This window comes from Erigeron canadensis, chromosome 5 (genome assembly GCF_010389155.1).
Source record: "Erigeron canadensis isolate Cc75 chromosome 5, C_canadensis_v1, whole genome shotgun sequence".
Lineage (NCBI taxonomy): Eukaryota > Viridiplantae > Streptophyta > Magnoliopsida > Asterales > Asteraceae > Erigeron > Erigeron canadensis.
This window is the reverse complement of record NC_057765.1, coordinates 5,906,350-5,923,262: the sequence shown is the minus strand read 5'-3', so window position 1 is coordinate 5,923,262 and position 16,913 is coordinate 5,906,350. Positions and strand designations below refer to the sequence as shown.

At 34.8% G+C, this 16,913-nt stretch overlaps 3 protein-coding genes across 3 annotated transcripts; all 3 read left to right on the top strand.

The window, feature by feature from the left end:
• The first annotated feature begins 1,576 nt into the window (after positions 1 to 1,576).
• LOC122600051 lies at positions 1,577 to 9,643 on the top strand. The gene is made up of 8 exons (XM_043772701.1): positions 1,577 to 3,656; positions 4,019 to 4,123; positions 4,420 to 4,572; positions 6,826 to 6,989; positions 7,285 to 7,432; positions 7,904 to 8,026; positions 8,134 to 8,221; positions 9,094 to 9,643. Exons 1-8 carry the CDS (start codon positions 1,608 to 1,610, stop codon positions 9,258 to 9,260), a joined length of 2,997 nt encoding a protein of 998 aa, XP_043628636.1. The 5' UTR covers positions 1,577 to 1,607; the 3' UTR covers positions 9,261 to 9,643.
• A 4,246-nt stretch (positions 9,644 to 13,889) lies between these two features.
• On the top strand, positions 13,890 to 14,423 carry LOC122601080. Its single transcript, XM_043773852.1, has one exon. It carries the CDS (start codon positions 13,890 to 13,892, stop codon positions 14,421 to 14,423), a length of 534 nt encoding a protein of 177 aa, XP_043629787.1.
• Positions 14,424 to 14,447: 24 nt separating this feature from the next.
• Positions 14,448 to 15,056, top strand: LOC122601079. The gene has a single exon (XM_043773851.1). It carries the CDS (start codon positions 14,448 to 14,450, stop codon positions 15,054 to 15,056), a length of 609 nt encoding a protein of 202 aa, XP_043629786.1.
• The last annotated feature ends 1,857 nt before the right edge of the window (positions 15,057 to 16,913 follow it).

The following is a 16,913-nucleotide window of genomic DNA, read 5'->3' as shown; positions in this document are numbered from 1 at the left end:
AGTGTTGAAGAACCCGCTTCCAAAACCCTTCCGCCTTTTGTTCGTTCCCAAATTTCTTACACTCCGAGATTTGAATCCATGCTTGAGCCAACGCCACCTCTTGTTCTTCCGTCCATAGTTCACGCGGCTTCCTCCCGACAAACTTTTTCTTCCCACGAGCATCACATTCTTCAACCTCGTCGTCGTCGTCTTCTTCTACAAAACAGTTTGAATGTGTGTATATATATATATATATGTATATTCAAAGTGTATAAATATATATGTATATTCAAACCGGTTGGAGTTGTGGATGGAGTTGGATTTGGAGTTTCAGGTACAACATCGTCAGTGGCGAGATTATCAAAAGCACCAAAGTCGCTCGATTGTGCAAGTATAATGTGGTGTGGTTCGATGACGATTGGCGGTAGACCCATGTTGTAGCCGTAGGCTAGATTAGTAAGTTGTGGTGTATAGTATTGTTGTTGGTGTGTTTGGGAGTAGTGAGTCGATGGTGGTGGTGGTGTATAGTACCGATTCGGTGGTGGATTCGGTGGTGGTTGCCGATTCGGTGGTGGTGGTGGTTGATGATGATTCGGTGGTGGTTGCCAATTCAGTGGTGGTGGTGGTTGATGACGATTCGGTGGTGGGTTTCGTTTGTTACCTCTTGGTGGTTCCATGGTGGTGAAGAAGAAGAAATGGTGAAGAACAAATATATACATATAGGTATATACATACATACATACATATATATATATATATATATATAAGAAGAAGGAAAGGAGGGAAAAAAAATCTGGTCAAGGTAGCAGTTGAGGGGGGGGGGGACCCACGCTGTGTAATGTTACAATTTTGAACCCAAGCTCGATTACTTAGCTCAAATTCATACCCGATTCTTGTTAGCCGATGTTTACCCGATAGGTGGGGGTGGTGTACCCGATTGGGTTTCACGTACCCAACCCCTTACCCGACTCCTACTCTCTCCTACCTACCTTAGTAAGTATTTGAATTAAGAAAATTCATCAAAGTTCGAGTTCAACAATACCTAGTTGTTAAGAAAAAAGTTTATGTTCTTTTCATGCTCTTGTAAATCAAATCCAACGAATATCCAACAGATATAAATATTGATGCCTTCATCACAATTTTTCCTTTTTTCATATCAACTCAAAATCAAAAGAAAGAATCCGATGTCCACCGTGTGGCCCTAATCCCTCACCACTCTCTCCTAATTATTTAATTAATCTCTCAAATTACAATCACTGATTACAAATCAAATCTCATCAAAATTCCCCCCTTAATTTATTATATCTTTATTTACAAAAATCAATCACATTATTATTATTATTATTATTTTCATTTCTTATATATATATATATAAAAATATACATATATATAAAAAAATAAAATAATTTCAATTCCCATCATCTTATCTTTCCAATTTCACACCACACAGATTCAGATCAAATTGAATTAATTATATTCAAGTTAAGCGTTTCATTTTAATTTACTTTTTTTTTTCTTAATATTGTTAATATTATTTATTATTATGTATAATTATAATTATAATAATTGTTGTAATACGTATTAGGGTTAGGGTTAGGGTTTGGGCATTTTTTAGTAGGAATAAATAAATGGATAGTCCGAATTCGGTTCGTAGTTCGAAATCGAATGAGGAACAACAACCTAGGTTAAAGTTTTTATGTAGTTTTAATGGTAGTATATTACCTCGACCTTTAGACGGAAAACTTAGATACGTAGGCGGTGAGACGCGGATCGTTAATGTCCCGAAAGATATAGGTTATGAACAACTTATGATTAAGATGAAAGAATTGTTTGAGGATGTGTGTGTTTTGAAATATCAACAACCCGATGAGGATCTCGACGCGTTGGTTTCCGTCGTGAACGATGACGATGTTACGAATATGATGGAAGAGTATGAGAAGTTGGGGTCGGGTGATGGGTTTACTCGTCTTAGGATATTTTTGTTCTCGAGTGGTGATCAAGATGATAACTTGGTTGTGCATTTTGACGAGAGGGATAATGAGAGACGGTATGTTGATGCGTTGAATAGTCATAATGATTCTCCCGAGTTTGGGAAACCGGGTTTGGGTTTAGATGACGGGTTACTTGAACAGTATTATAGTCAGTTGAGTTTGGATGGGAATGGTAATACGGGTAGTAATGGTTATAACCCGAGGAATTTTGAGATACCCATGTCTCCAGTTAACTTGCAGAATGTGAGAATACCTCACCAACAGTCGTTTAGTCAACGTTATAGTGAAATGGAGTCACCGTGGAGTCCTGCATATTATTCTCCTAGGCATCATGGTAATGACTTTCTGAATTCACCTTCTTCATCTTCACGTTATCATAGTCCTTCAGATGATTATTTTAGACAGCAGCAACAGCAGCAGCAGCATGTTGGGCATCAACCGCAGTATGACCAGCAACAGTCTCCATTACCCGAGAATGTTGTTTGGTTACCACCGACGCAAGGTGAGAAGGCGGGGTTTCCGGGTAATATACTTCAAGGTTCTAACGTTGGGAATGGTTCTAATCCGTGTGTTGAATGCTCTCCTAGAACTTATTATAATGAGACTCATCCGCATGAAAGAGGATGGATGATGCATCAGTCAAGCCCGCGAGTTGAGGAACCTAGATTACATAACCCACCGAGATTTAATGATCATTATGTTGTAGATGGGAATGGTATGAATATGAATATTGGGCAGAGTGCATATCCGGATGGAAGTCACGTGACATCACATTATGTTTATCATGATGATCGCCCACGCTATATTCGTCATGGCCCTGATTTTGGCAACGAGATGTTTCATGATCAGGGTGTTGCTACGAGTTTTTCTAATGCTTATGGGGCCGAAAATATGTACCATGCGGCACCATCGCATGGTCATCTGCCTGCAAATGCTTTATGGAGAAATGGTCAGAGTCCAATACATGGTCATCCATCTTATGAAGCATCGGGTGTCCCACTGCAAGAAAACGGTACGTATAACCTAGGGTATGTTAGGACTACAATGGATTCCAGTCCTAGATTTCCAGTCGGGGTGGAAAGTCCGAATCAGCATCAGTTACCAACTGAACCCGTCCAGTTCATTCCTGCACCTGTGCTATTTATGCCTGAATCTGTCGAACCTAATCCCGATCCAGTTCGATTTTCTCCTAAACCCATTCAACTTACGTCTGACTCAGCTCAATTAACTCCCGACCCAATCCAATTTTCCCCTGAAGGTGCTCAATCAACTTTAGAACCAGTCCAATCTACTCCTGACTTGCCGAACTGTTTGATTCCTATAGAACCAGCCACAAGGTCTGATTCAGCACCTGCTTTGGTTGATGATATTGTGCTTTCCAACAGCTTGAATACAGATGGAGTGAATAATTCCAGTAGCAGAAAAGATGGTTTTGATAGAGAAAATATGATTTCAGCTACGGTACAAATTGTTGGAGCTGTGAACTCTGATCAAGAAAATGCTCCTGTTCTGAAAAACGAGGAACTTGCAATTGAGGGGTTGACTCATATGCCTCAACGTGTTAGATCTGTAAAGATTGCAGAAGATGCTAAGGAGGTGAAAGATGAAACTCAAGAAATTGCAGCTTCTTCTGCTGTGATTGATCGTAAAGTTAATGAAGGAACTGCACAGGAATTAGATGTAGTGGTGAGTAAAGGGTACTAACTTCTGAGTGGGTCCATTTGGGTTATTTGAAACTGGTTTAATGGGCTCGTTAGTATTTCCAGCTATAAAAGGAATGTGTCAAACTGGTTGTCGGCAGGAGGCCGATAATGGGTCAATTATCCATTTGTGTGAAGTATTTTTTTTTGAGGCACACAACCTCCTAAATCGCTTTAATAACAAAGTTTGAGTTTTGTTATAAAAAAAGTGTTTTTGAATCATATCATATCATTGTATTAATTATTTACTAAAAGTGAAAAAAAAGGTTTTTCACATCGGGTTAAGTGAGCTTCCGTTTTTTCTGCCCATGCTCTTTATTTACTTAGATTTGTTTATTTGTTTTCTAGGACCCCTCTGCGGATTTGGAGTTGGATTCTGACAGTGAGACCAAAAATAATACAAAGATCGAACCAACAAAGGCAGAGGAGGAAGCTATTTCTCGTGGTTTGCAGGTTTAAATCTATCTCTCTATATATATAGGGGCCAGTTATTGTAAAATAAGTATTAAAGTAAACTAATAAAGCAAATAGGATATAAATCTTGACCATTGATTGGATCATGATACAACTGATGCACAATGATTTTCATGATGCACAACAGTTTTCAGTTCATAGAAAAGGATTGTATTATTTGTTTTACTTTAATACTTCTTTTATTTGAACCAAAACCTATATATATATATATATTATTTAATTCTCAACTTACAAACAAATGATTTATATATATCTTGATTAATGCTTTTCCGTAGACTATAAAGAATGATGATCTGGAGGAAATACGGGAGTTAGGATCTGGTACCTATGGAGCTGTTTATCATGGGAAATGGAAGGGCTCAGATGTGGCAATAAAAAGAATTAAAGCCAGCTGCTTTGCTGGGAGGCCATCTGAAAGAGAACGTTTGGTATGTTAATTGATACTCCACTTTTGGTCATTTTGCTTAACTAGTTAATATTTGCTTGTTAGTTTATACATTTGCTCTCTATGTAACACGTGAATCTAGTTTATACATTTGCCTCTTTTGTAGTGATTAGTATGTGGAAATATGTAGAGTAATATATATCTTTGACTCCCTTCAAAGTTCACTTTTGTTAATTTAGTGCGGTTAGATTGTACAACAGGTAAGATCGGTTGTTATGATCATCATAGTTTCTTATGATTCAAATGCTCAGTATAGCTGCTATTTAAGCTTTTCTTTTCCTTTCTAAAATATACATTAGTGAGGGTCTACTTCCATATTTTCCTCTCTAAAATATACATTAGTGAGTGTCTACTTCCATACTTGGTGAGAGATTGCAAGTTTGATTTACCACAAAAATTACATCTAGCTTTTAATATGAAGCATGCGTTTTTAATATGAGCTGTTTCTAATTATAAACTCTTTGTTATCTTGCGACACATTCCATTGAGTATGACCTGTTTCTCGTAACAGCATAGTGTGATTATAGCTATTGTTTTACTCGCTTTATCATTAGCTGAGTTCTCTTTCCTGACTAAAATTTTGACAACTAGTTAAACATAAGTTAACACTAGTCAAATTTTTGTTCTCCAGTCATAAATACCATTAATTTCTTGCAAAAATTTCTGTAACCTGTACACAATGGATAAGATCCTTTTAACTTCTTCTAGGTCCTAACAGAACTGTCTTTTCATGTATTTGCAACTGTTTGAATATCAGGAAATGAAATTGTGCCAAGATTTAGAAGTATATGTAGCTCTGTTTACATTAATCTGCTACAACTTCTGAGTTCTGCTTTCTTTATCTATCTTGAGCTCCCATGGTCACTACCTGCAACTTTTTGTTTTTAATCTTTATTTTTTAGTGAAGTTAAAGATGACTACTTATAATCATCTCACTATGATGTTGGGTTTTATATGGGAGAGGTGTCAGGTTTTCTAGTATATCAGATTTTAAGGAATGTATGAGCTATAAAGTGCTTTAGTGTCCTCTATAAACTGTCAATATCTATTAGATTCTTCTTAAAAAGGTTAAAAGAGTTGTGGTTATTCTTTCTCCCTTGGGTGAAGACCTTGAGGCTATAAAGTTTTTCTGCACCTAAAAATTTAGGACTGGCAATTCCGCTTTCTTTACCTAAAATTGAAATAAATCAGGTTACTTAAATCTCTTCTATGAAAACTTAGATAAGTTTGATGGACAAAAGGTGTTAGTGGGTCATCCGACCTGAGTGAGCCCATATAAAAATTGCCATATTTGACTGGTTACCCTACCTGTCCGTTCTGCCACCTCTTGATGAAAGCGGTGCAAGAAAATATACACCTAGGAAGATAACTGTGGTTTTTTTTACCCTACCTGTCTGTTCTTTTATTAGTTTTTTGGGTCTATTTTTTAGTTAAGTTGTTCAATGATGGATTCACTTGCAGATAAAAACAAAGTTGTAATAACATATCTAAGATCTAACATAGAACATCTGTTATCATCTCGAAGAACTACAACCCCATAGCAGGTGTCCACACATGATAGAAACATCCTAGCTTCTGCTCATCATTTCTAAAATGTTTTTATTTTTTTTGCAGTGGGAATTCCGACTCATTTACTTATGAATGGTTTTAATTGGTTGTGGTTTATGTCTAAGGTGTCAAATTACTAAAATCAGCAAAAGAGTCGAAGTTGACCACCATGTACTTTTAATGAATGGAGTATATTAATTTGCATTGTTTGATCAAATTACATTATCGTTATGACAATTTAGCATTTGTAATCATATTAATTGGGTTAATAGGTAACAAGAGAACTTGACAATTAATGTTTTTGGTCAGCCTAACTTGACGCGTAAGAGATAGTGGCTCATTTTTGCTATTGATTTTGCTCAGAGTAAGCTGTTTATTATAGCAAGTTATGTCTTAACAGTCCAAAGCTCAATATGAGGAAATGGGAACAGCTAGTAATCATCAGTCTTATGCACTATCTTGTTAATATCTGAAGAATTATTAATATTTAAGACGAATGTTACGTTAATTAAAGAGGGCCATTTTTTCCCCGCAACTCTTCAAATTTTCTCAACTTTCTATAACTGATACTCTTCAGTTACTCTTTAGTCGTATCAGTAATTTAGTGTTGCTGGATCTATTCACTCAGCAATTAGAAGATTTCTGCAAGTCCCTCTTCTTAATCATTTGTACATCTATTTATGTGTAGATTGCTGATTTCTGGAAGGAGGCATTGATATTAAGCTCATTGCACCACCCAAATGTTGTCTCTTTCTATGGTATAGTCCGAGATGGACCGGATGGCTCATTGGCAACTGTAACAGAGTTCATGGTTAATGGATCTCTAAAGCAGTTCTTACAGAAAAAAGACAGGTATCAGTTTTATTTGATCTTTTGTCAATTTTTCTGTTCTCAATTTGCCCCAAGCTTCTTACTATCTAAAAAACATGTTTTGTATTTACACTTTTTGAATCTTACTTGCCAAGATCCTCAAAATAAGGGCAAGATCTCTTTGGCAAAGTTTTAGTATATACTTTATAGTCATTGGAAAACATTGATATCATTGATTTTGATTTACAAGACATTTGGCTCAGTGGCATTAATAAATTTTCTATCAACCTGTGTCCTATGAAACATTGCATTTATTATGGGATTGATATGGTGTCAGAACTATTGATCGGCGTAAGAGACTTATTATTGCTATGGATGCTTCTTTTGGAATGGAATATCTGCATGGAAAGAATATTGTTCATTTTGATCTTAAATGTGAGAACCTACTAGTCAATATGAGAGATCCACATCGACCAATTTGCAAGGTATGTGGTGCGTGAGTGTTCACTTTTGTGGCAACAATCTCCCATTTGTATGTAAATCGGTTGTATTTTGTTGGTAATAGCAGGTCAAATGGGCAAAATATAAAGACATTAGCTAAAAATGGAATGGGTCAAATGTTCAATGAAGTGTTTTAAGTACTTGGAATGTCCCAAACCTTTCATTTAAAAAAAGTTATTATTGTTTTTTGTACTTTGTTAAAGCGGCATATTTAATGCATTTGTTGTTCACAAAGATAAAAAAATGAACAATTTGCTGTCTGGTTAGCACATCCAACCAGACCCATCTAAACCTGCATATATAATTACTAGTTTGGATCGGCACCTGTTTTGCATGTTACTTCGATATCCAACTAGCCTGATCCGGCCCATTTTGCTACTTACAGTTACTTTACTTTCGTTTCTATGTTTGCTTTGAGGCTTTTGTTGAGCTTAATATATGTGTGCTCCTTTTAGATAGGAGATCTTGGCCTATCAAAGGTAAAGCAACACACTTTGGTGTCTGGAGGTGTTCGAGGAACGTTGCCTTGGATGGCACCTGAGCTGCTTAGTGGCAAAAGTCACATGGTAACAGAAAAGGTAAATCACCAAGCATTAAATTATAAAGAAAATTCCCTTACCTGGTAGGTTTTCCTTCGCAATTATTGTTCTTACAATACCATATATCTTTTAATGTTTAAATCTAGATTGACGTTTACTCATTCGGGATAGTAATGTGGGAATTGCTTACCGGAGATGAACCTTATGGAGATATGCATTGTGCTTCCATAATTGGTATGTCCTAATTCATATTAGTTTATGATGTTACTTTTATTGATAAAATTGTCCAAAGCTATTAAGGGAAGTATATATTGTTTAGGATATTGTGATTGCATATTAGGGAGTAAAGTTTAAAGATAAGGAGATCAAATATAATATGCTAGTTTCCAAGCCTAATGCTTAAAGGTAATGAAACCTGAGCAGCCCTGATTTAAGTGAATAGGCAACTTTAGGTTCTATCAAGTGTCGTCTCATTTGTATGTCGTGTACAACAAACATCATGTACATATAGCAATATCAACCCATGTACTTTTAATGGCACATGTGGGATTGTGTTTTATATCTAATGGGACAAGCAGATATAATAAGAAAAAATAATTAGCTTCTGGCATTCTGCAGAAATAGGTTGAAAGACACCCAAACTCTATTTTTCTCTGCAGAAACCTGCTAAATCATTTTGTTCAATATTTAGATTGTTATCTCACTGTGTCTTTTGTAAATTTGTAATCATATTTCACTCTTAAACCATTTATAAAATAAGTAAAGCTAATCTACAAAAAGTGGTACTGGTCTGTTCAACTCCTAACCATACGAAGAGCACCCATATTGCCATGTTACTTAACCCCACCCGACCTCCCTTTTGCTACTTCTACCATTGAGGTATATGATATTATGCACAAACGAGTCTTACATAGTTACATGACAATAGTATGTCACATAATCTTTAGCAACAACACAAGATATTGAACAATGAATATACTTGTAATAATACTATATATAAAGCAGGCTCTCATTTCATATACTCCACATTTGGGAAAAAAAGCTGAGTAGATTTCCTGCTACTAGTTAAAAACAAAAGTTTGAACATGATATGATGTGTCATGTAGGAGGAATTGTGAACAACTCGTTACGTCCAACAATCCCAACCTGGTGTGATCCCGAATGGAAAGCTTTAATGGGAAGTTGTTGGTCTGCTGATCCTGCAGAAAGACCGTCGTTTTCAGAAATTTCACAGAAACTGAGAACTATGGCTGCAGCCATCAACGTAAAATGAGATTGTCTGCACCGTATTGGATTGATCCAATATTACCAAGGACATGGATTACTCATTGAGTAGTTCCAAAGTGGTCGCCATGGACAATAGTGGACATGGAATCTTGCAGGTTGAGACTCGAGAGTGGTTGCAGCCCGTAAAGGAGTGCATCTGTATATAATAACCCACGGGACGCAATTATTATTGTCTATTGTTTTAGCAGGCAATAATATATTTAGCATCTCCGTGTAAAACATAGATGATGATGATGATCAATTTAGATCGCATAATTCTCACATTACATCCCTCTATAGACTTCACTCCTCTTTTTTGGGGGGACACAGGAAAAAAAACTGTTTTGTAATTGTATGTCAATTGCAATGTATGTTTTAATTCGTTTTAAATCTAGATATGTTTTGCAAGAGATAAAATGTAATTTGTTAAAACTTTATCCATTATTTAAATTGCTAACGTGACGGGTGCTTCCTGCTGTTTTAGTTACTTTTGTCAACTACATTTGATTGTTGGTCTAACGTAGTCCGTTATAGAAGAAACAAAGATGTATAGATTGAAAAACCAATGCGTAGTTACAATCAACAATGCTTAGTATAGTATTGAATTGGAATAAGATTGAGCCTGTAGTTACATGTTTCCTGTAAGAGGCGTGATTTATGCACAATCAAAATTACTTTCAGTTCTTTAAGGTGTGACATGGTACTAACAGATCGCCAAATATGGTAATGAAAGTTATCTATTCGTAACTATCGATGTTTCTTATATATTTGATTAAATATTGTTCTGTTATGATATCGTTTTACAGTATGATTATTTTTCTTCTTAAATATTTAGTGCAACAGTATGTTATCTCACTATTTGGTTAAATACATATTATGTTGTAGTAGTAAATAATATATATTAAAGTAACATTATATTTGATGACTTTGAAACCATAGACTTTGGGACTCCTGACCACGACAAACATGAAAAACTTTCCTAGATTAATTAACGAAACGAGTTTCAGCGTATTTTCCGGTTTCATAAAACTTGTAGCTTTGTTTGGGTTGTCATTGTCACACATACTACATCATTTTCTATTCTGTTATATTATTATTTTTATATGATATGATATGATTTTTATGATTGTCAAATAGAATTTTGAGCGAACACACACGTATGTATGTGTGCGTGTGAACGGTACATGCTTAACCTTGAAGAGGTTAAACAAACAACAATTAAGTATGCTAAGTATTGACAAACTTATTAAGAGGTACATAACATATATGTATTTTATTAAACTTTTGCGTGATCATTTTTTTTTGTGTTGAACTTGAGTATTTGATTCGCTTCGCGGGCCAACTAATTTCATGGCGGCCACCTGTTTGTGGGTAGTCCGAAGTCATCATAAGTGAACTTATGTGGCCATGAAGCATATAGTTTTTCTTCTAATTTTTCAACTTGGATTGCGTGATCATTTCTTGACTACTATTTGCCTGGTTGCAAGCAATCACAATTAACAACACCTACCGATTCTCCTATTATGAAGAGTATCGAGGGTGTAAGAGAAGTCATATCCTTACTAACGATAAAGAGATTGCACATTAGAGAGTTAATGTTCCAATATGCATTACCAAAGTCTAAACCAATATAGTTCATGATATTTTTTATGATACAATATTTATTTTGTACCCTGATATTGACTTTTTCTTTTTAAGGAACCTATTATAAGTTGTATAATGAAGTTTCGCTAGGAACAAACAAACAAAACTTAAAAGGGTCAATAAGCATGACCTCATTCATCATATTATTTTTGCTAAAAAGACGATAGTATTATATATATGTTATATGGATATGGATATCCAAGAATTGAAAAATATAACAAAAAGAATCCGATAATATGCCCAAAACCTTCATACCTAATACTCTATTTTGACTTGTGAATCCAATAAAGTCAAACTTGTCACTTGCCATTTGACTTCACCCAATGTCCACCATAGAGCAACTTGATTTGTACTAAAATGACAACAACTATTTATCTAATTGTAGCAAATATTTCATTTCAAAGAAAATAAGGCTAATCAGCAAAAAACACTCATTTTTAGGCTAACCAATGATCTATAATCTGTAAAGGAAAAAAAATTAAAGATTTTTTTAAAGATAGTGGAATACATATTTCATATAAAACTAGCTAATCAACCCGGGTTCAACCCATGCCGTATAATTAAAAAGTAAAAACCAAAAAATAAATAGACTTATGTATGTAATTTAAGAGAGTTCTATGTATATCTGGTTCAACCCTATTTGCTTCTTTGACTTGCTGGGAGGGGATTTAGGGGAGTTCCTGCACATACCGCTCGTAATTGTTGGATCCTTACTTGGTTGTATGCACATGGACATGTTTATTACATTTGCAGGTTGACGTTTAATAGGTTTAAATGTCCTTTTTGCTATGTATTGTCCATTTTACTCTAAAGTGTGTTATATGATGTTTGCTATTCTTCGCTAATTGTAATGTAGTCAGACGATACTCGACCGACATGTATGATTACTAAACTTTTTACACTCTCTATCCTTTGTCTCTTTTTGGACGGAGATCCTTCTGGAAGAAGTCTCTTTACCTTTGTGTAGGGGTAAGGCTGCCTATATTCTAACTCCCCCAACCGGACGGAGTACCGTTGTTGTTATTGTTGTTGTATGTAATTTGTTGTCGATACATTATAATTTTTGATATGAAGATAACAACATATTCATAAACCGATTAGGTAATAAAAACTAAAACTAACTATCATAAATCAATGGTAGATATAGAATTAAAAATAAAGAGCTATACAATCAATCATTTTTCATATTAATTTTTAAAAAAATAAGGTTACAAAACTAATATATGAAAAAAAGAGATAACATAGGCCCTAATATAAAAAAAATGGTTTTTTGAAAATAAAGTAAAGTAATTATGACATTATAAATTTGTAAAAATAGCTTAAGAGAAAATGTTTTTTCATATTAACTTTTTAAAAAATAAGGTTACAAAAATAATATGTAAAAAAGAGATAACATAGGGCTTAATATAAAAAATAGTTTTTTGAAAATAAAAAAAATTAATTATGTCATAGAAAATAACTTAAGAGAAAATGTTGTCATGACACATAAGACGAAAAGTTCTAGAAATAATTTTGTATTTATTTATATAAAATATTCTACATATTAAGTTTGTGGTGAACATGAATAAAAAATTCTCTCTGTTTAAAAACTAAGCTTGTGATTAATTAAAACTTTTGATGTCATCAGATTTTAATTGTTACTGAAAATACAAAATTCTTAACAACTTCTTTTAGAAATATGTAAGATTGTTGCCATATCTTCACTTAGCTAATTTTCACACACACAAATATATATATACTCTCTTTTTTCTAGCTAGAAAAGTTAGAGAAGATCTAAGAAAATAATATTAACAAAAAGGTAAAGTCAATTTCTTGGATACTAAAGGAAATTAATTTGATTTGTTGAGGAGATGGAGTGTTGACAATTTGCATTTGGTATTTAACTAATGTCATAATAATAATTCATAATAACAGATAATTACTCCCTCCGTCCTAATTTAAGTGTCCACATTTGACTTGTTGAGTCTTTCTTCTCTAACTTTGACTTTAAGTATTTTTATTTGTATAATATAATACTTAATGAAAGTTATATCAATGAAAAGTACACCCAAAGCTCAATCTATTCATATATTTTATATCAATTATGGCTTAACACACATGAAACAATTTACGGTCAAAGTTACGAAAGAAAGACTTCAAAAGTCAAAATAGGACATTTAAATTGGGACGGAGGGAGGACAATTTGGATTTAAATTACTACTCATAAATATTACTGTAATTAATCTACACAATAATATGCTGATAAAATATAACATTGTACGAGTAACAGTTATGAAAAATAGTAATTACATTTTATATCATCAATTTAAGTAAATTAACACTTAAAGTCCAAATTTTAGAGGGTTCCCTATAGGCCACTTAGGTTTGCTCGTCAACTCTTAAAAAATTGACACCGTAAACATACCCTTTCAATTTTCAATTTCTTTGTGTTTCGTTTGTTAGGCCGGTTCTTATAGGACGTCCTCCCCGCGTCCGTCGCGTGTTACGGTGCCGCTGCTATAAGCATGACGGCGTCTTGGCCCGCGTCTTGTGTGTTTCTTCTAGATCTAGACGTATGGCATTGGTGGGTGTGGGTCCCGATTGTGGTTATCCGTTGCATAAATAAAAAAAAAATATTTTTTGTTTAAAAATTTGAATCCAACGACTAGTTGGTTCAAATTTGTTTGTTCTTTTTTTATTTTATTATTTTCTTACTCCTATTTAAACCTCATTTACATTACCATTTCAAAACACAACAATCTAAACATATCCATTCTTATAACTTTTAAAGCATTTCCATCACACTCTACTACCAAAAATGTCTAGTTCATCATCATCGGCCTCTAGTGACGTTTACGAATCAAACTATTACGAAGTACTCAATAATGCTGTTACGCAAATGAATGTTGTTTTCAATCACCAAGCCATAGGTGCGTGTCTTAACGTTATCTTTGAAGAAGAAGAAAACTAACACCAAGAAGCGTCAAGTTCTTCAACACCCAAGTTTACTAGAATGGTGATCTCGCGAGATCACGTGGGTGCCGCAAAGCTTTTTTACGATCATTACTTTGCGCCTAACTGCACTTACCCACCTGATATGTTTTGTAGAAGGTTCCGAATGCGAAAAGAAATGTTTCTGCGCATAGTGCGAGACATAAACTCCTTTGAAAGCAGCGAACCGCTACCGAAACACTTTCAGTTCTTCCACAAAGGCGCGACAGATGCTAGTGGTCGTCCCGGTTTCAACATTTTCCAAAAATGTACTTCTGCTATACGCCAGTTAGCGTATAGCTATAAGGCTGATGCTTTAGATGAGTACTTGCTGATGACTCAAGATACGGGCTACCAGTGTTTAGACGCTTTCTGCAAATGTGTGATACACCTGTATCAACAAGAGTACTTGAGAAGGCCAACGAAAGCAGATATCGAATGGTTAACTGCCAAACATGAGCAGGTTCATGGTTTTCCGGGAATGCTTGGTAGCATAGATTGCATGCATTGGGGTTGGAGGAACTGTCCAGTGGCATGGCAAGGGCAGTACACCTGAGGCGACAAGGGACATCCAACAATCATGCTTGAAGCGGTTGCTTCATATGATTTGTGGATCTGGCATGCCTACTTTGGTCCTGCTGGTTCGAACAGCGACATCAACGAGTCAGAGTTGTTCGACGATTTGCTACAAGACAGGGCTCCTAAAGTAGAGTTTTCGGTTAATGGGGAGCAGTTTACAAAGGGATATTACCTAGCAGATGGTATTTATCCAGAATGGGCTACTCTTGTTATGTCATTCAAGTGCCCGATGGAGCCGAAAACCACCAAGTTCAAAAGATACCAAGAAGCTGCAAGAAAGGATGTCGAGCGTGCATTTGGGGTTCTTCAAGGTCGTTGGAAGATTATTGCACGTCCTGCGCGGCCATACAGTACCAACAAAATTAAACGGATCATGTTATGTTGTGTGATTCTGCACAATATGATCGTTGAAGATAACGGGCGTGCAATTACAGAGTTTGAAGAAGAGTTGATAGCTAATACTACACTCCCAACCCGTACATGGACTGAAAGGTGTTCAACGCAGCTTCGTATGTACGGGGAGCTGCGCGATAGAACGGCTCACCATCAACTCCGCAATGCTCTAATCGAACATGTTTGGAACCTCCCGGAACACGGCCGTCAACGTTGATGTCTACTTTATAATTTCCTAATAATGTCGTTCTTCAAAATTTATTTTATTTTATGTTTTTTAGTGTAATATTTAATTTTATAATAAATGTAATGTGTTTGTTTTAATAATAAAATGTGTTTTTATTTATTTTTTGTAAAAGAAAATGAAATAATAAAATAATAAAATGAATAGTGGAAGAAGTGAGGAAGAAGTGAGTATTATAAGGAGGGGTGTTCTTGGAGAGAGAAAGCTGATGAATAGTGGAAGAAGTGGGGAAGAAACAACCCTTATAAGGAGAGGCGCTCCCTTATTCGACAAAATGGAGAAGAGGAGAGAGTGTGTATGAAACTATGAATGTGAGTCCGTTTTAAATTCCTACCAATTTTTTTTTAATTATATAAATATGGGTGGTGATCTGTACATCACTTTTTTTTGACCATACACCACTAAGTGTGTTTTAGAGTATTTTACAGTACAATACTATATAACATGATTAGTGGTGTATAATGTATAGTCAAAATATGGTGATGTACAAATCACTTACGAGGCTCAGTTAACGTTTTTCTTTCAAATGGCTTTTGCCTTTAGACTTATTTGGGACGAAACCCTTTTCATAAAGCCATGATGGTGAAGCTTTTATAAAAAGACCTTTTTAACTTATAAATTTAAAAGTAGAACACTTTGAGGTTTTAAAATATTAGGATAAAAATTAAACAAAACACGCAATTAAGCAATCTAAGATCAAACTCAATGGTTTGATTAGGCGCCTTACCTTAAACTTTAACGACTAACTATTAGGATCTCATAACCTAGCTCCACATACACCGTCGAAGTGTTGATCGATGCTCAAAACCCATGTAAGGCGATAGTAAGCAGTTTATTTTTTTAATGTAATTTTAAATTAATAGAGGAACAAAGCACACTGAAAATACACCTATGTGTCAATTTACTCCTAAATTCTTTGTTTTATACCACCAAATCTGCAACACCATATATAATGCACAAATTGAGGGCATACGGCTAAAAGTGTTTGTCTATATATCGCCACTCTATTATTTTTCACTTGGTTTTTAATATTTGTTGTTGACTTTATACTTTTGTTTGGTTAGATATATGTATCGTCATTCTATTAGTTTTCACTTGGTTTCTAAAGGGCATGGGTGTAGTCGGCAAAAAGCATCGGCTAAATCAGCTGACTGGCAACCCTATAGCACATGCATCGGCTTGTTTAATCGACAAATTTTGGCAAGCAACATCGGTTAGTTTTGACCGATTGTTGGTACTCTTTGGCAAGTTTTTTGTTCATAAAAATAGGGAGGGACCTACTTTTTGTTTTTTGTGTTGAAACCAAAAACATGCCGATCGGAAATTTGGACACCCTCTAATTTGGTTATTTTTGGCTAAGATTGGCTTCTTTTTTGTTTGGTCATGTGTCCACTTGTGATTGAGTGTAACCTTGCCAAAACTTTGACAAATCGGCACCACACCTTGCCCCTAATATTCTCTGCACCGTATATATACGTCTTAAATGGTATCATAGACTTGTCTTTAGGTTCAAAATTCAAATCTCTCGATAATTACTTTAGCTTTGCTAAAGATAATAGTTGAATAAACAAATTTGATTATAAGATTTAAAAAAAAAAAAGGGTTTAAAGTGTCGAAAATATATTACAACATTTTGATTATAATTTAATTAATAAAAGGAATGGGAGTTGGTCGATAATTAGGTGTCTCTTTCAAATAATTTTTGTGTACCTAAAGGATTATATTAGTAATTATTAAATGAAGTTTATTTGTTTTTACATGCATCTGAAGGATAATACTAATTTAGTTTTGTCAACCATTGTGAAGAAAGTTTTCCTTCCTTGGCCCAAA